The sequence below is a fragment of the Littorina saxatilis genome, linkage group LG9 (assembly GCF_037325665.1).
Source record: "Littorina saxatilis isolate snail1 linkage group LG9, US_GU_Lsax_2.0, whole genome shotgun sequence".
NCBI classification, from domain to species: Eukaryota; Metazoa; Mollusca; class Gastropoda; order Littorinimorpha; family Littorinidae; genus Littorina; species Littorina saxatilis.
Genome location: NC_090253.1, coordinates 38087802 through 38103519, shown reverse-complemented (window position 1 = coordinate 38103519; position 15718 = coordinate 38087802). Strand labels below are relative to the sequence as shown.

Below are 15718 nucleotides of genomic sequence, written 5' to 3'. Positions count from 1 at the left end.
CACTTCTTTAATTTTACCAGGAAACAACATTTCAGTCTCAGTCGAGTATATCGAGGGGGTGTGTCCACGGGGCCAAGATGAAATCGTAACACCGACAGTCACAAGTATCTCACAAAATAGATTTTCCTATTTTTCACACATCAGTCAGCTTGCCTTCTTCAGTCGGTAGTAAAATGCGCTAGAGATCATGAGGTCGCCGGTTCGAGCCTTGCCATTGGCGGTCCGCATTTTTATTTTTTCTGTAAAAAAAGAATCTGTTTAACTTATCATCGTTTCAGCCTCCTGGACCCCCATCTGTAACCCCCCCTCCCCCCCCCCCCCCCCCCCCCTAGTACTTACCTAGTCCGGCCCTGCTGTGTGTGTGTCTGTGAAAAGCATTTGTCAAAAACTACCAAACGGATGTTTATGATAGGCTGAGAAAGCATCACCTGTGATGCTGGTAGTGATGTGTCCGAAACCGGACTTACAGCTGCTGTAGCTGGATTCTGTTGCTTGGAACGCAAGCCGCGGCTTCCCCGAATGAAGTTCATGATCCACCAACTTCGACCACTATTTTTATTATCTAATGACTGACTGAGACGATGTGTATAACCTCAGTCTACACACAACAACCATCAACAGCACGCCCACAAAGTCCAAAAATCCATGTCAACGAAAGCGAAAGCGAAGCGAGAAAACTACTAGATAGGCACACCCAATTTCCGCTTTCAGAAGCTGTATTTGAAGACACTTAAAAAACAAAGAGAAAAAAAAACATCCTCATTTTTTTCGTTTCGTTCTTTGTATTGTATGTATCAAATGTTCACTATAATTATTTATCATTGTGTAAATTTAAGTTATGTTCAGACATGTTCACACACACACACTGTCCGGGGCAGTCCGGGGCAGTCTGGGGCATATAATTACTACTGTATTAATCGGTACGGAGTTGGGTTTTTTGTACAGATGGAGCTGTCAGCAGTGACTTTAGACAGCTTTTTGGATGTTACCCAAGAAGAAGTGCGGGTCACAACGAAGCCTTTGATGACGTCAACACCCAATAAAACTGCGGGAGTTTGTTTGGAGTTGTGCCCAGAGTGTGGGAAAAGCTACAAGCACAAAGGGACGTTAGAAGACCACAGGAGAGATGTTCATGGTTGCGGCAGTGGACCCAGATATAAATGTTCTGTTTGTGAGAAGGCATTAATGAAAGCATGTGATTATGAGTCTCATGTGAATGGGTATTCAAGAGCAAAACCACACAGCTGTCAAGTGTGCAACAGAAAATTTGCACATAGACGCTCTCTTCAGAGGCATGTGTGTAAAGGTGCCGAAAAAGCCTTTGCTTGTACCACATGTGCAAAGTCATTTGCAAAATTGGCGTATCTTCGTCAACATCAACATGTTTCCATTTGTGTTTGAAAACGACATTACACAGGTAATTTTCACACCTTTCAATAAAAACAAAGTGCTGCATTTTTCCTTTAGCTTTCTGTGTTGTGACACACCAACGTCTATATCAACGCCTTTAGAAGATTCACCATTGTCCTTAAAACGATATTTACAATGAAAATCTCGACCGGGACCCTTAATGTGTTCAAGTGAAAACCAAATTACAAATACCATATTATGCGTGCATGATTCGAAGCAGAAACAAAGGGGTGAAATACTTCTGTGACCCCACCTAAAGTGCAAACAAAGTTTGATGTTTGAATGATGATACAGTGCAGATTATGTTGATATTCAGGCACAGAAAAGCAAAGTTAACTATTCAACTAGATGTCTGTTATTTGATAAACGTACGGCATGGGTTGACATGGTTGCAGCTTGCTCAATAACAGCTAATTTTCCCAAATTCGTATTTATTTATCTTCGGGGGAGTGTACAAAGGCTTATAGGGGGAACGTACTAAGCACAAAAACAGAATCTCGGGGGAGCGTGTCAAATACAAGTCAAAAAAGTGATTTACTTCACGAATAACTCTTTAGTGCTGTTATGGTTGGTAAACAAATTTAGCCTATCGAAACACAATTGAACACAGAATGAATGTATACTAGCCGTACAACCACATGAAGCTTCGTTTGTCCATATTTTATGTTTTAAAGCTGTGGTCTATTTATGACTTTCCGGGGCTACGAGGTTGAAAAATAGGGATACAATCATGTACAGAATTCTGTACAGCAAACGCTACCCGAAACCCCACCTATACGGCGTGTATGACCTTGGGAGCTTCAGTCAACGCTTGAATTTTGCAGGGATAACATCCGGTTTGCTCTCTCAAGACTGATCATATTTTATCTTCAAGAGAGACAAGGAACTTAGTCGATAAATATCGACAGGGGGCCGACAAATGGTTTAAATGGGAAATGTGTGTATATGGGTGTGGGTTTGAAACAAACAAACAAACCAACCCATGTGAACCCCGGGCCGCAGGCCTTCGATGTAGTGATTGAAAAAAAAGGATGTTCTCAAATGGTTCAATTCTCATTTGGTCTGATTCTCAAATGGTACCGGTATACTCCCCCCCCCCCTGGCCGCAGGCCTAGGAGTAAAATTTTATAGACACTGACCTTCTTCCCAGGGGTCATTGACCCAGTTTTAGCTATGAGAGGTGGTTCGCCCAGAGGCTGTAGAGTATACTGGGGCGGTCTCTTTGATGTCTTGAGAGGAAACTTGGCCAGGGTAGTACATGCACCAGAACTGGTGGACACCAAGGACAAACATGAAATCGAAGCAGTTTGCTTTCAGAGGGAACGGTCGTCAGCAACTCAAACTTCTCTGTTTTCTTTTTTTTTTAAATCTGACTTTCTTTGTGGCCCCCTGACTCCGCCCCCCTCCCTCTGTAAGGACCCCCCTCCACAAGGACCGATTTTTGTCAACATTTTAAAGGTCGCTAGAGAGGGGTTCCACTGTATGACCTAACCGCTACTGGCAGACGGCCTCAATCTTCACGCGCAAAGACGAGATTAATAGGTGCTCGGTTTTGGTATTTTGAATTACATTACATTAAACCTTTGTTGGGTTTCATGGTCATGGCAACAGCCATAATAATATTACATGATGTATAATATCATATTTCAGCATATGTGAATTACATGTCATCATACTAAACTGTCATACATTTTTATTCCTACATTATTCTGATTGATCACAACCAAACCTACTATCATTGGACACATCCAAATGCAAGCGCCTGTTCTTGACAATTTAGATCAGTGCAATTTCCTGGGTCGGGCTTTGCCACAGACACTCACGGTTTGGCCTGTAGGTAAAATGTACAATGTATTTTCTGATTTGTGCACAAAAGCTTTTTTTCTTTTTTCTTTTTTTTAACATAACAATGTTTAATGTCACTGTATGTTTAAAAGACCATGGTCATATTTGTAAAAAAAATGTTAAATTAGAAAATAAATAACATTTTGGTTCATGATTTTTCCTACACCTGTGCTAAAAATAAGAAATAAAAATGTCGGGTATATAAGTCACTCAAATACAGCTAGGTATGAATGGCTCGGTTTGAGTTTGTTGCAGTTGACCCTGCACAAAGCGACATATCATGTTTTTGTTGAACAATTTTGACGTCACCCCTCCCATAGGGTGACGTATTTCACAACTTCCTGTGTTACACAAACTCTGTGATGACCAATTTTGACGTCACCCCTCCCATAGGGTGACGGATTTCACAACTTTCTACAGATGAACAATTTTGACGTCACCCCTCCCATAGGGTGACGGATGTCACAACTTCCTGTGTACACAAACTGATGACGTATTTCACAACAAAATGGCGCTGCCCATGGTCAACCTCGAAACTATCCGTATAGAATGGGGGCGTCCTCGCCCCCATAATAAAGGGGAAAAAAATAAACGCCCCGGCGAAGAATCGAACTCTTGACCTCGAGACTTCGTGTCTCATGAAGCAGCTCATGATTTATATCTCTATCCGCCCATTCAGTTGTTCAGAAGTGAATACATATGATGTATAACTATTTCTTAGATGTCTGTTTTCAACTGCACAGAGCTTTGGAGAGATTCAATTACTGTTCTTGTCATTTTTCTTGCATGTTGTAAATAGAGATATCGCAGCTATTTGCATGGCGCGAATGTCGTGTAGCATGACGGTGTAAACATGTACTGTGATTCCGTGAAACATGTTTGCAAAGAAATGCAAATTTTAATAGCAATTTTTACGTTTTTGCAACGCATGAATGGTAATTCAAGCGTAGAATAATATAAAATTATCTATTTTTTAATCTTTGAAAACACTGGTGAAGTGGCCTAGCGGTTAAGACATCGGCCCCGACATTTCGAGGCCCCGAGGCCTTGAGTTCGAATCCCTGCCAAGTCGTTTATTTTTTCTGCTCGATCCTTCTCGACAAATATGCTCAGCTCTGAGAGAGCAAACCGGATGTTACCACTGCAAAATTCAAGTGTTGACTGAAGCTCTCAAGGTCATACACGCGTATATATAGGTGGGGGTTCGGGTAGCGTTTGCTGTACAGAATTCCGTACATGATTTTATCCCTATTTTTCAACCTCGTAGCCCCAGAAAGTCATAAATAGACCACAGCTTTAAGTGGACTATTCGTCGGAAAACACAACTTTGATGCACATACTGTTTATTTTCTCTTTCTTTCTTTCTTTATTTGGTGTTTAACGTTGTTTTCAACCGTATTTATTTTCTCTTCAATTGGACGTAAAGTTGGCATTATAAAACAGTCAGGGCTTAGATATAACCTTTGATGAGCAGATGCGACTAAACAATCAACATCCTAACTTTGTTAAGATACCTTTTATTTAATTTTTCACAGACATACCCGATGAGGCACGCATCGCAGCGACGAACAGGAAGCTACGGGGAGCGTACTAAGAATATTTGGATCGACGGCGTGAAATTCATATATCAAATGAAACAGTTCACAAACATTTATAACGTAAACGACGAAAAGCACGAGAAACACTCTATAGCGCACACACAGGCAGTCAGTAAAGCCCAAACACAAACACAGGCGCTTGCTGTCGGTCTTTTCTACATAAAACAGGCGCTTGTGACAAGCACAAACTGCCCACCTACCAGAACAAAGTTCCCAATTCTAATATATTTAGTTAGCTGAGTCATTTCAATAATTCCTTTGTCTAGATAAAGATTTAGATAATAATTATTGTATAATTTGTCCAGTTATGTATTTATTTATTTATTCAGTTATTTATTTCATTATTTTGGCATTATACAAAAGTCAAAAAAATATTCTTCAAAATTAAAAGCAAATTAGCATTCAAAAACGCTCCACTCAAACCATATTCCGCGTACACTAAGGCGACAACCCCCAACAAAATCTCTACTTCCATCCCCATTTTGAAATACCGCAACAATTAACAGTCTTCCAGAACTTTAACACAATCATATGTGTTCTCTGTTTGCATGTCTGTCCAGTGTTTTGTCCCCCCACATAGCATATCAACTCTACCTGTCCCAAGATAGGCCAATTGATCCTAAGAGGATCGACGTACAAACTCTCTCTCTCTCTCTCTCTCTCTCTCTCTCTCTCTCTCTCTCTCTCTCTCTCTCTCTCTCTCTCTCTCTCTCTCTCTCATTCCTACCTTCGATCACATACGCGGCACTTTAGAATCTATCTCACCATCCGTCCCACGCCCCCTGTCTCCGTCTCCTACCTCTTCTGCCCTCTCAAGCTCAAGCACCGGCCGTTAGCGGGGCTGGGCCGCTATTGCGCGGGTTCGCTATTGTGCAAGGCCGCTATTGCGCGAATCTAACCCTAACCCTAACCCTAAAGATTCGCGCAATAGCGGCCCCGCGCAAAAGCGGGCCGACCCCCCGTTACCACCAGTATCTCACAAAATAGACTTTCGTATTTTTCACCCATTAGTTATCTTGCCTTAATTCATAGCTCAGTCGGTAGTGAAATTCGCTAGAGATCATGAGGTTCGAGCCTTGCCATGGTCGGTCCATATTTATTTTTTCTGTAAAAAGATTATTTGTTTAATTGACCTTTCCCCCCCCCCCCCCTCCCCTTAACTTTCCTTTGCTAATTAGCCATTGCCCGGATCTCTGAATATTCGTCCACGAACCAAGCAACGTGTGTCACTGGTCCCGAGGCTAAACTGAAGCAGCATTAGTTAAAACAAAATGCAATAAATACATACTTTAACATGGAAACAAATAAAAAACAACAAACATGTTTCATTTATGGCAAAAGATAAATCTATTTTGCATCGAATACTTCGACAGAATCTCGCTAACACTGACCTCGGCTCAGTTCGGAACTGGTGAACCGCGCATCTCTCGCTACGCCGTTAGTCGCTCATCAGTGACCGTGCTGTTGCCGAAATACACGTCTTTCTGTATCCAACACTGATCTTTATCAATCTTTCTCCACAGTCTCTGAATTGAACAGCGATTAGAAACTCCTACACAAACTCAAATTAATGATTTACAGCCGGGGTGAGCGCCCATGTGAGTGCCGGATCCTGAGCCTGGGGGCTCGAGCACCGACTCGCCGGTGCTTGAGCCCCCCACAGGCTCAGGATCCGGCTCGCCGGACCTCCAGCCACAGCCTTCTTACTTGCTCACGTCAATGTAAAGGGAGAGAAGTCGGGATTGCCAACTGGACATCTCACCAGTACAGCATGGCGTCTTTGCGGATGATGACGTGTTGTCAGGCGGCAATTTTTGCTATTTTGCTGGTCTTCCAGCCTATTTTGGCAGTCACTGACGAAGATGTTATGAGTGCCAGAGTTGAGGTAATGTAATTGCCAAACGTTAGTTTGTTTTCGTAGCCATCAATCAAGTTTCGAAATCTTCATAGTGGGCAGGTGCTTTGTGTTTTGCACAGTGCAGACGAACTTTTTCCAGTGGGCGAATGTTCTGTTCCCACTGTGGGATTATAACTAGACTATTGGCATAGCTTTGCATTTTTTAACGGAAAGCTCATTTTGACAATTGTTAAATCTTTCCGTCCAGAAGCGCTTCTGTGCCATCCAAAAGTATTTATTTTCTTCATCATGTATTGGACTGACTCACATAGAAAGGTTTAGTTTAGCTTAATTTTGTGTGGAATTTGGAAACCCCCATAAAACACACATGTTTTAACGGTAAATGGTTGACTTTTTTCAGAGCTGCACTGGATGACGTTTGAACAGGCTTCCAGAGGTTAAGAGGTTCATCAATCGGGATCTCCCTCTGTTGTATCCTTTTCTGATTTATTTGGAAATATATATACTAGGGCAATTCCAGCGTCACTGACGTGGCATTCACACAAAAAATCAGAGATTATTCGCCATAAAAATATTAGTCATGATGCTTTTATTAACTCAAATTTGTGCAGAGATTTCCCCAAACATGACAACCTTCCTACCCAAGGTTAAAAATGTTGAGGTAAAAAAAAGCTAAGGGTACTTAACTCAAGTTGAGTTTGAAAAAAGGTCACTGACTTGCAAAAATGCTCACCTGCATTTCACTCACTAAGCGAAATTCTAAAATTCTATGAGATTAGCCAACTAAATACCCCCCGCGGGTTAGGGGGAGTCCCATATTGGTTGGGACGAGAAAGAATTTACCCGATGCTCCCCAGCATGTCGTAAGAGGCGACTAACGGATTCTGTTTCTCCTTTTACCCTTGTTAAGTGTTTCTTGTATAGAATATAGTCAATTTTTGTAAAGATTTTAGTCAAGCAGTATGTAAGAAATGTTAAGTCCTTTGTACTGGAAACTTGCATTCTCCCAGTAAGGTAATATATTATACTACGTTGCAACCCCCTGGAGCAAATTTTTGATTAGTGCTTTTGTGAACATGATCAACAAGAAACAATTGACAAGTGGCTCTATCCCATCTCCCCCCTTTCCCCGTCGCGATATAACCTTCGTGGTTGAAAACGACGTTATACACCAAATAAAGAAAGAATCATAACTTGTACAAATCTCTCGGTTTAACTGCACTAAAAATTAAAAACAAAGGACAAATGATCTCGTTTTTGTGCTCAGCTTTCTCTAGTTACAATTGTGTTAACCTTAGTTCGAACATGTAACAAAAAATCTCAAGGAAATTGGTTAAAATCTACCAGTAACAAGTACACATGGCTCCAAAGTGCCATAGACGTTACAAAACAGTGCCACGTCAGTGACGCATTTTGTGTACAACAAAATGGGGACAAACAAACACAAGTTACATGGTTCGACTCCTCCATCTAAAAGCTAAGAAAACTCGAAAAAAGAAATAAATCAACCAATCGGTTCATCGCCACAAAAAACATTTCTACCCAAAACGTCACTGACGTGGCACCATTTTGGGGTGGAAAATGTTTTGAATATATCTCAAAAAGTATTATCAATTTATATTTGTAAAACAGATCAAACGATAGTTTTAGGCTTCTGTAGAAACTTTGATTAATTTTCGAAACCAAAACGATAAAAACTAGCACACGCGATGACATTCTTAAAAGTTGTCATAAAATAGACTTCACGCAGCGCGATCCCAAATGACATCAAAACAAAATGGCGGCATGCAAGGGGAGTTAATAAGAGGCAAGCGATGAATGGTTTGAGTAACTATAAACATCTCTTGTGGCATATGTACGGTGAAAAAGCCGTCAATTCCATTTTGAATTTCAGGCTTAGGTGAGCATATTTTTTGGAATTGCCCTATATTAATATTATTATATGTAAATTACTGACTGTTTAGAGGAATAGGGTTGACCAGACCTGTCCCCCGTTTCTTTGACGTGAGAATTGGCGAGTGGGGCGAGGAAGTAGCGTTCTCATCACGAGGAATTAACACTGGGATTTGGCGAGAGAAGGCGAGCATGCATAGGAGGTGGTCCCTACGCAAGAAAAAATGGCGGCTGCACAGCTTACCAATCCGATTGGCTGTTTTACCGTTCAGTGCATACAACCATTTCTGTGTTAACCAATGGTTTAATTCTTGTGGAGCTAGCCATCGCAGCTCTCGCTGTTGCTGTCTTGCATGGCGAGAGGCTAGCCGCAAGCAAGTCTTGCCTGAAAGAAACGGGGGACTGGTAAATGGATCTCGAATCTGCATGTCAAACCTTGCTGCGACTGTATAGCAGCTTTTTTTCAGCTTAAAGAACACTGCAGATACCACAACATAATGTGATTGTGTGGATATTTAACCACACTATGTATAATATACTAGAATGAATACCCGCTTCGCCGGGTAGCCGGCTTCGCCGGGAAGAAGTACTTAGAGCCGTACGCCGAACTATGGACCCGCCAAGCTTAGGTCCCTCCCAGATTCGTGGAATGGGAACAGCACGAAAATGATTCAGTGGCCATAATGCCATTCCTGACCATATCGAGTCCCATCCTTGTCGACGAATGTAACCGTGTTAATCACCTTTGGAGGCGAACTCCACTCAAACAGGACTGAGCAAGTTATGGCTTCTCAAAGGAAGGCCAGTACATAAAATTACACAAAAGCCGCCAGACCACATCACAAACAGAACTGAAGAATGCACAGGTGTTGCTTACATAGAGACACACACACTCACACACACACACACACAAACACAGAGAAGCCGTATCTATAGAGAGATAGATGACAGTGTATTTTTCGCGTGGCTATAAATTGATTCGACCTTTGCACTTTTACAGTGAGGATAATTTACGGGTCCAATTTACGTTCTGTACACTGCGTTGACCTTCTAAAAATAGGTAACAGTAACAGAACGCCGGGAATATCCGAAGACGCTCAGCGCAGTGGACAGCGCAGTGTAGTAACTTACAACTGAACGGGAAAGCCACACGAAGGAAGGGAGATAAACGCCAAACACTGGAGAAGATAAGGAAGAGTTACTTATAATGGTGAAATGAACACAAAAACGAAAATGAGTTCAGCGCTGCGCGCTGAGAGCACGTGTTGAAATATCTCATCGATGATATTGTGTCCGGGGTGTAGCTGAATACGGTGTCCAAATTTGAAAAAGATCCACCGAGAACTTTGGCGTTGTGATGTGGTGTAGCGGCTATGGTGTGTCGGTATGGGGGCCCGGGTAAGCTGAGGTGGAACCAAAATAGCTGAGGTGGAACCAAAATCGGTTCCGCGCTGCGCGCTGAGAGCACGTGTTGAAATATCGACCAGGTTGTGTCGTGTCCCGGGTCTACTTGAATATGCCCACCAAATTTGAAGCAGATCCATCGAGAACTTTGGCCGTGCATCGCGCACAGACACACAGACAGATACACAGACACACAGACACTAGTCGTATATATATATAGATATATATTAGTGATGTCATAAAATGGCCTTTTGTATTATGTAAGTTTAGCCATCTTAGTTAAAAGAAGTGCTGTGGGCTGTCAAGATCCTGTTGTATTTCAGAAAAAGGTTGTGTGACTACGCTTTGCAAGCAGAAGAATAACTATAGTATTTGTTTAAACAAGAATGCAATTAATTTCTGTCTATGATGTGTGGAGCAACTTTCACTAGTTTTACAAAAGACAGGAAGAGTAAAGTTTTTTTTAAATATCTTGCAGACTGATTTTACAAAGTGTGTGATCCTTTAACCTGGCTCAGTCATAATGTTGAGTTTAAGAATGTGCCAGGGGCTCCCCCTGAGCTTCTCTTGCTCAACAAAGATGGAGAAGTTCTGGAGGTAGGTGCATATATATATGTGTGTGTGCTTGTGTGGAGTTGCTCTCTCTGATTGCTTATTTGATTATTTACAGTAGAATTCGTATACCACTTATGTTAACCGATTGTGTGATGGTTCTTATTCAAGGACTGGTGAGGGGGAAAAGCAGTACAATCCTTGTTAAACAAAATAAATCCCAATTCTTTCTCTCTGCCCTTAGCCTTATACAATACATATCTGAAATTGAGATGCAGAAGAGCTTGAAATAATGGGGGGGTATAATATATATATAAATATATACATTTAAAGCAACAAAACTACATTTTTCCAACGCTAAGGAAGAAATCTAACCAAACAAATATGAACATCTGTTTTGTTTGTTAGTTTTGCAAAGCTGGTATTGATTTCGTCCAGTCATTTTTGTGGGCAGAAAACATAAAACTGTTACACGTATGAATGCAGCAGCTGCAATCGCTGCATCACCATCTGTTTCTTTCATATAAACTTTCTATTCATATGTAGATCTGTTGGTTTTGTATGTGGATACAAGATATTGAATCAAGTTGAAAATGAGGTTTGGCAGTTTTACGACGTACATATGGCGTGAGTGCCACACTCTCTTGTTATATGATAAGTAGTAAATGGTGGCAAACTGATATGAGAATGCTTGCACGAATGTCTGTGTGCATCATTTTGTGTGTGTTTGGCGAAGATTGCTTTACATTAAAAATTAATTTGCAAGAAGCCAAAAAGAAAAGAACAGTCTGAAAAGAGGTGTAAACTTTCCTTTGGAACAGACGCTATAAGTTCCAGTACATCACATTTTACCAGGTCAAATGTTTCAATGTTTAAACAAATGTGTATGCATCTCTGTTACAGCGAATCGACCTGAGTCCTTTCGACCAGAAGGGATGCAATGATCTTTTGAAAAGGAAGGGCTTTTTCAAGAAACTAGATGCTAGCACAGAAGTTCCACTTGATTTTATCTTCGGGCCATATGTGGAAAGGGAACTGGAGGGAGATCAAGAACCAGAAGTTGCAGAGCAAATCAGACAGGAATTGTAGTTCATGTGTATGTTTCTTTGATTTGTTGTCACTATTTATTTTCGTAAACAGCTGTGAATTATTGTTTATTGTGGAATGGACGTTTTGACTGTCTGTCTGCTTTCTTTTTGATTTTTTTTGTGTGGTTTGTGAGCACAGGGTTTATGCAGACTGAGGTACTTAAAAGGATTTTTTTTTTAAATGAATTGAATTTTAATGGACAGTTTAACAGGTGTTCACAAAACATTCGGTTCGGTTTTATATTGCTTGAAAACGAAAAGCATACTAGTAATTTATTGCTCAATATTTCACTGCAGTTACAAGCTGTAACAATATAGCTACATGTATAAACAATACATTTTCAATAGATTATGAGCATTGCATCTGTCTGTGGCCTCAATAGTTTTCAAGGAATGAGGCATTCAAGGTTTGGCTTATAACTGCGTCAAAAACTTTACTTCAAATGAATTCTTTATGGTCTTTACTCCATCTTGTGTGTTTTTCAAAAAGATAATACGATAAATAACAAAGCCTGCACTTATGTGTAGTGCCATTGAGGTAAGCAATAACTTCAAACATGTCATACTCAAATAACTCATTGCTCAAAACAGTTTTTCACCATTGCTTTTGTGCCATTTTTAAACTGCTGGATATCCGGGTTTAAGCAAGTCATTATGAGTTACTGTTCTGAGTTTAAAGAGTGTACTAAAGGTGTACATTGCACAAATGTTCCACAAACTTCAAAGTCTATTTTGAAATAAATTTGAGTCCGTTTAGTGACCAGTGACTGTGACTGTAAGTGCAGATTGCACACATTTTACAAGTACATTTAGTGAGTAAAATGGTACCTGAAAAATGGGATTGGGCACTTTTTATCCATTCAGTCAGCAAGCTTACCAAAGAGGTTTTTTTTTCTCTTCATATTTTATTTGTCATTAATTTTTCACCTTGAGATCCCCTGGATCTAATTCAACTTTTCTGTAAACTGGGAAAAGCTTTACCATGTCATTTTTTAAGTGATTTTTGAGAGCAGACAGAAAAAGGAGGAGCCTGTGTACAGACAGTTCTATTTTCTCTATGTCGGAGTGCAAATCCCAAAGTACATGTATTTGCGTGTGATGCACAATCAAGTTTACTCATGACATTTTCAGGATTGGTGCTGGGTACTCACAAAGAAAAATCTCATGACATTAATATACTTCAGTACAGTGTGAAATGTCCTGACACATTGTAGCATGCATGAATGTTGGCAGCGAATGAATGAATGTCGGATCATTCCGCAATCGAACCATTCACCTACAAGATTAATAATTGAAGTTCAAGAATGCATTCACAGCAGCCAGCACATTCTTTACTTTAAAAGAATATGTCTTTTCAATAATCAATCTAAGTGGATTTAACTAATTGCAAAAAGATGCCCTTATTTAAGAGGTAGAGAGATGTCTTCCGGTGTTTTTTTCCCTGTGAAAAACCAGTGGTGTTTGGTTTTTTTGCACCATTTTTATTCCAAGGGTTGCACTCTGTGCACAATTTTAATGTACATGGTTAGCAAAATCATAACAGTATTTAGTTTGGTCACATTAGACAGTCAGAAAGATGTGTTAGGTATACTAACTGCAGGTCAATTTTGACTTGATACAGATAAGCATTCATCGTAAAGATGTGTGCATTCATTGTATAACTGCAGAGATCACTTGTGCCACATGGCATGATGTATGGTGAAAGAGAAAATAACATGTGTCTCCAAGATTGACGTAGATTACAATTTGTGAACTATGATGAAGCCCCCCGCGGGTTAGGGGGAGTCCCATATTGGTTGGGACGAGAAAGAATTTACCCGATGCTCCCCAGCATGTCGACTAAGGGATTCTGTTTCTCCTTTTACCCTTGTTAAGTGTTTCTTGTATAGAATATAGTCAATGTTTGTAAAGATTTTAGTCAAGCAGTATGTAAGAAATGTTAAGTCTTTTGTACTGGAAACTTGTATTCTCCCAGTAAGGTAATATATTGTACTACGTTGCAAGCCCCTGGAGCAAATTTTTGATTAGTGCTTTTGTGAACAAGAAACAATTGACAAGTGGCTCTATCCCATCACCCCCCTTCCCTCCGTCGCGATATAACCTTGAACGGTTGAAAACGACGTTAAACACCAAATAAAGAAAAGAAAGAAACTTTGATGAAAAGGTAATATTTAATGTTTTTGTGACAATATTTGTTCCTGCCCCTCTGTATGAATTCCAGAATCGGTTTTTACAGTACCATTATCAGCTCCATGTTCCTTTGTGCAGTTTTGTGTATAATTACTTACCAGTGCCCTCTTTATCATCTAGAATAAGTTAACGACAGGGTATCTCACCCGAAACATTCCTTCATATTTCTTTTTCATATTCCTTTTTTGTTTGCCTAGGGAGAAATTCAAACTTCAATCCTTACTTTCATATTGCCCACATCGTATCTGTCACCGGTTAAATGAATGGATGGGGTCACAATGTTTACTTATTGTAAATGTTTCCTTGGACTGGACTTCTATCACATTGCAAAAACATCTTGAATGAAATTCAGTGTTAGTTAAATTTAGTTTCGACAGTCAGATCTTGTATTGAGAGGTAGCATATTTGTCAGTTGTGCTATTGATGAATTTTGCATTAAAGAGATTGAGAAATATTTTTGCACTTTAAATAATAACTCCACATTTCAGTTTCATCTTTGTGTAATATAGTGTGCAGTAGACATTATATCCAATATCGTCCATCTGTGTTCCTGTGAGAAAATTGTTATTTCATTTGTTTTATTTGCTCTACTTTCAAAGTCTATAGATGTTCATGTTAAGAAAAAAACACATTCTTGTGCATGTTATCTACAGAGGAATGCTCAGCAGGCCTGACAGGATGAAGTCTGACATCAAAACTAATGCGGTGTCGGATGGATAGTTAAGTCAGGGCCCTGAGCGTACCGGTCTTGTTGATAACATGTCCATTGAAACGCACCAAAAAAATAATAAAATGTGACAAATGACGTTCTGTGTTGTATGTTGATTTTATGCCTTTGCTGTCTTCTTTGGAAGAGCAAGTATTGACATGTCAATAGCTTCCAGTGTGTTTTGGCTGTGCGAGAATAATTAAATAGAAATTATTTTTTGAAGCTTATTGTTGGAATTCACTATATATAATTTAAACATTAAGCATCTCTTTTGAGTTGGCAATGTATTCTTATAACCAACCACAAAGAAAAACAAGTCGCGTAAGGCGAAAATACAACATTTAGTCAATCTGTCGAACTCGCAGAATGAAACTGAACGCAATGCAATTTTTCAGTAAGACCGTGTACTCTTGGCATCGTCAGTCCACCGCTCATGGCAAAGGCAGTGAAATTGACAAGAAGAGCGGGGTAGTAGTTGCGCTGAGAAGGATAGCACGCTTTTCTGTACCTCTCTTCGTTTTAACTTTCTGAGCGTGTTTTTAATCCAAACATATATCTATATGTTTTTGGAATCAGGAACCGACAAAGACTAAGATAAAAGTGTTTTTAAATTGATTTCGAAAATTTAATTTTGATCATAATTTTTATATTTTTAATTTTCAGAGCTTGTTTTTAATCCAAATATAACATATTTATATGTTTTTGGAATCAGAAAATGATGAAGAATAAGATGAACGTAAATTTGGATCGTTTTATAATTTTTTATTTTTTTTACAATTCAGATTTGTAATGACCTAAGTCATTAATTAATTTTTAAGCCACCAAGCTGAAATGCAATACCGAAGTCCGGCCTTCATCGAAGATTGCGTGGCCAAAATTTCAATCAATTTGATTGAAAAATGAGGGTGTGACAGTGCCGCCTCAACTTTTACAAAAAGCCGGATATGACGTCATCAAAGGTATTTATCGAAAAAAAGAAAAAAACGTCCGGGGATATCATTCCCAGGAACTCATGTAAAATTTCATAAAGATCGGTCAAGTAGTTTGGTCTGAATCGCTCCACACACTCACACACACACATTACGACCGTCTCGATTCCCCCTCTATGTTAAAACATTTAGTCAAAACTTGACTAAATGTAAAAAGGGAATAATGCAACCAACCACCATAA

At 39.8% G+C, this 15718-nt stretch overlaps 1 protein-coding gene across 1 annotated transcript; it reads left to right on the top strand.

Annotated features, from left to right (window-relative positions):
• The first annotated feature begins 6580 nt into the window (after positions 1–6580).
• Positions 6581–14644, top strand: LOC138975987 (selenoprotein M-like). Its single transcript, XM_070348773.1, has 4 exons — positions 6581–6738; positions 7112–7182; positions 10527–10605; positions 11464–14644. The coding sequence occupies exons 1-4, from the start codon at positions 6625–6627 to the stop codon at positions 11647–11649; spliced, it is 450 nt and encodes a 149-aa protein (XP_070204874.1). The 5' UTR covers positions 6581–6624; the 3' UTR covers positions 11650–14644.
• The last annotated feature ends 1074 nt before the right edge of the window (positions 14645–15718 follow it).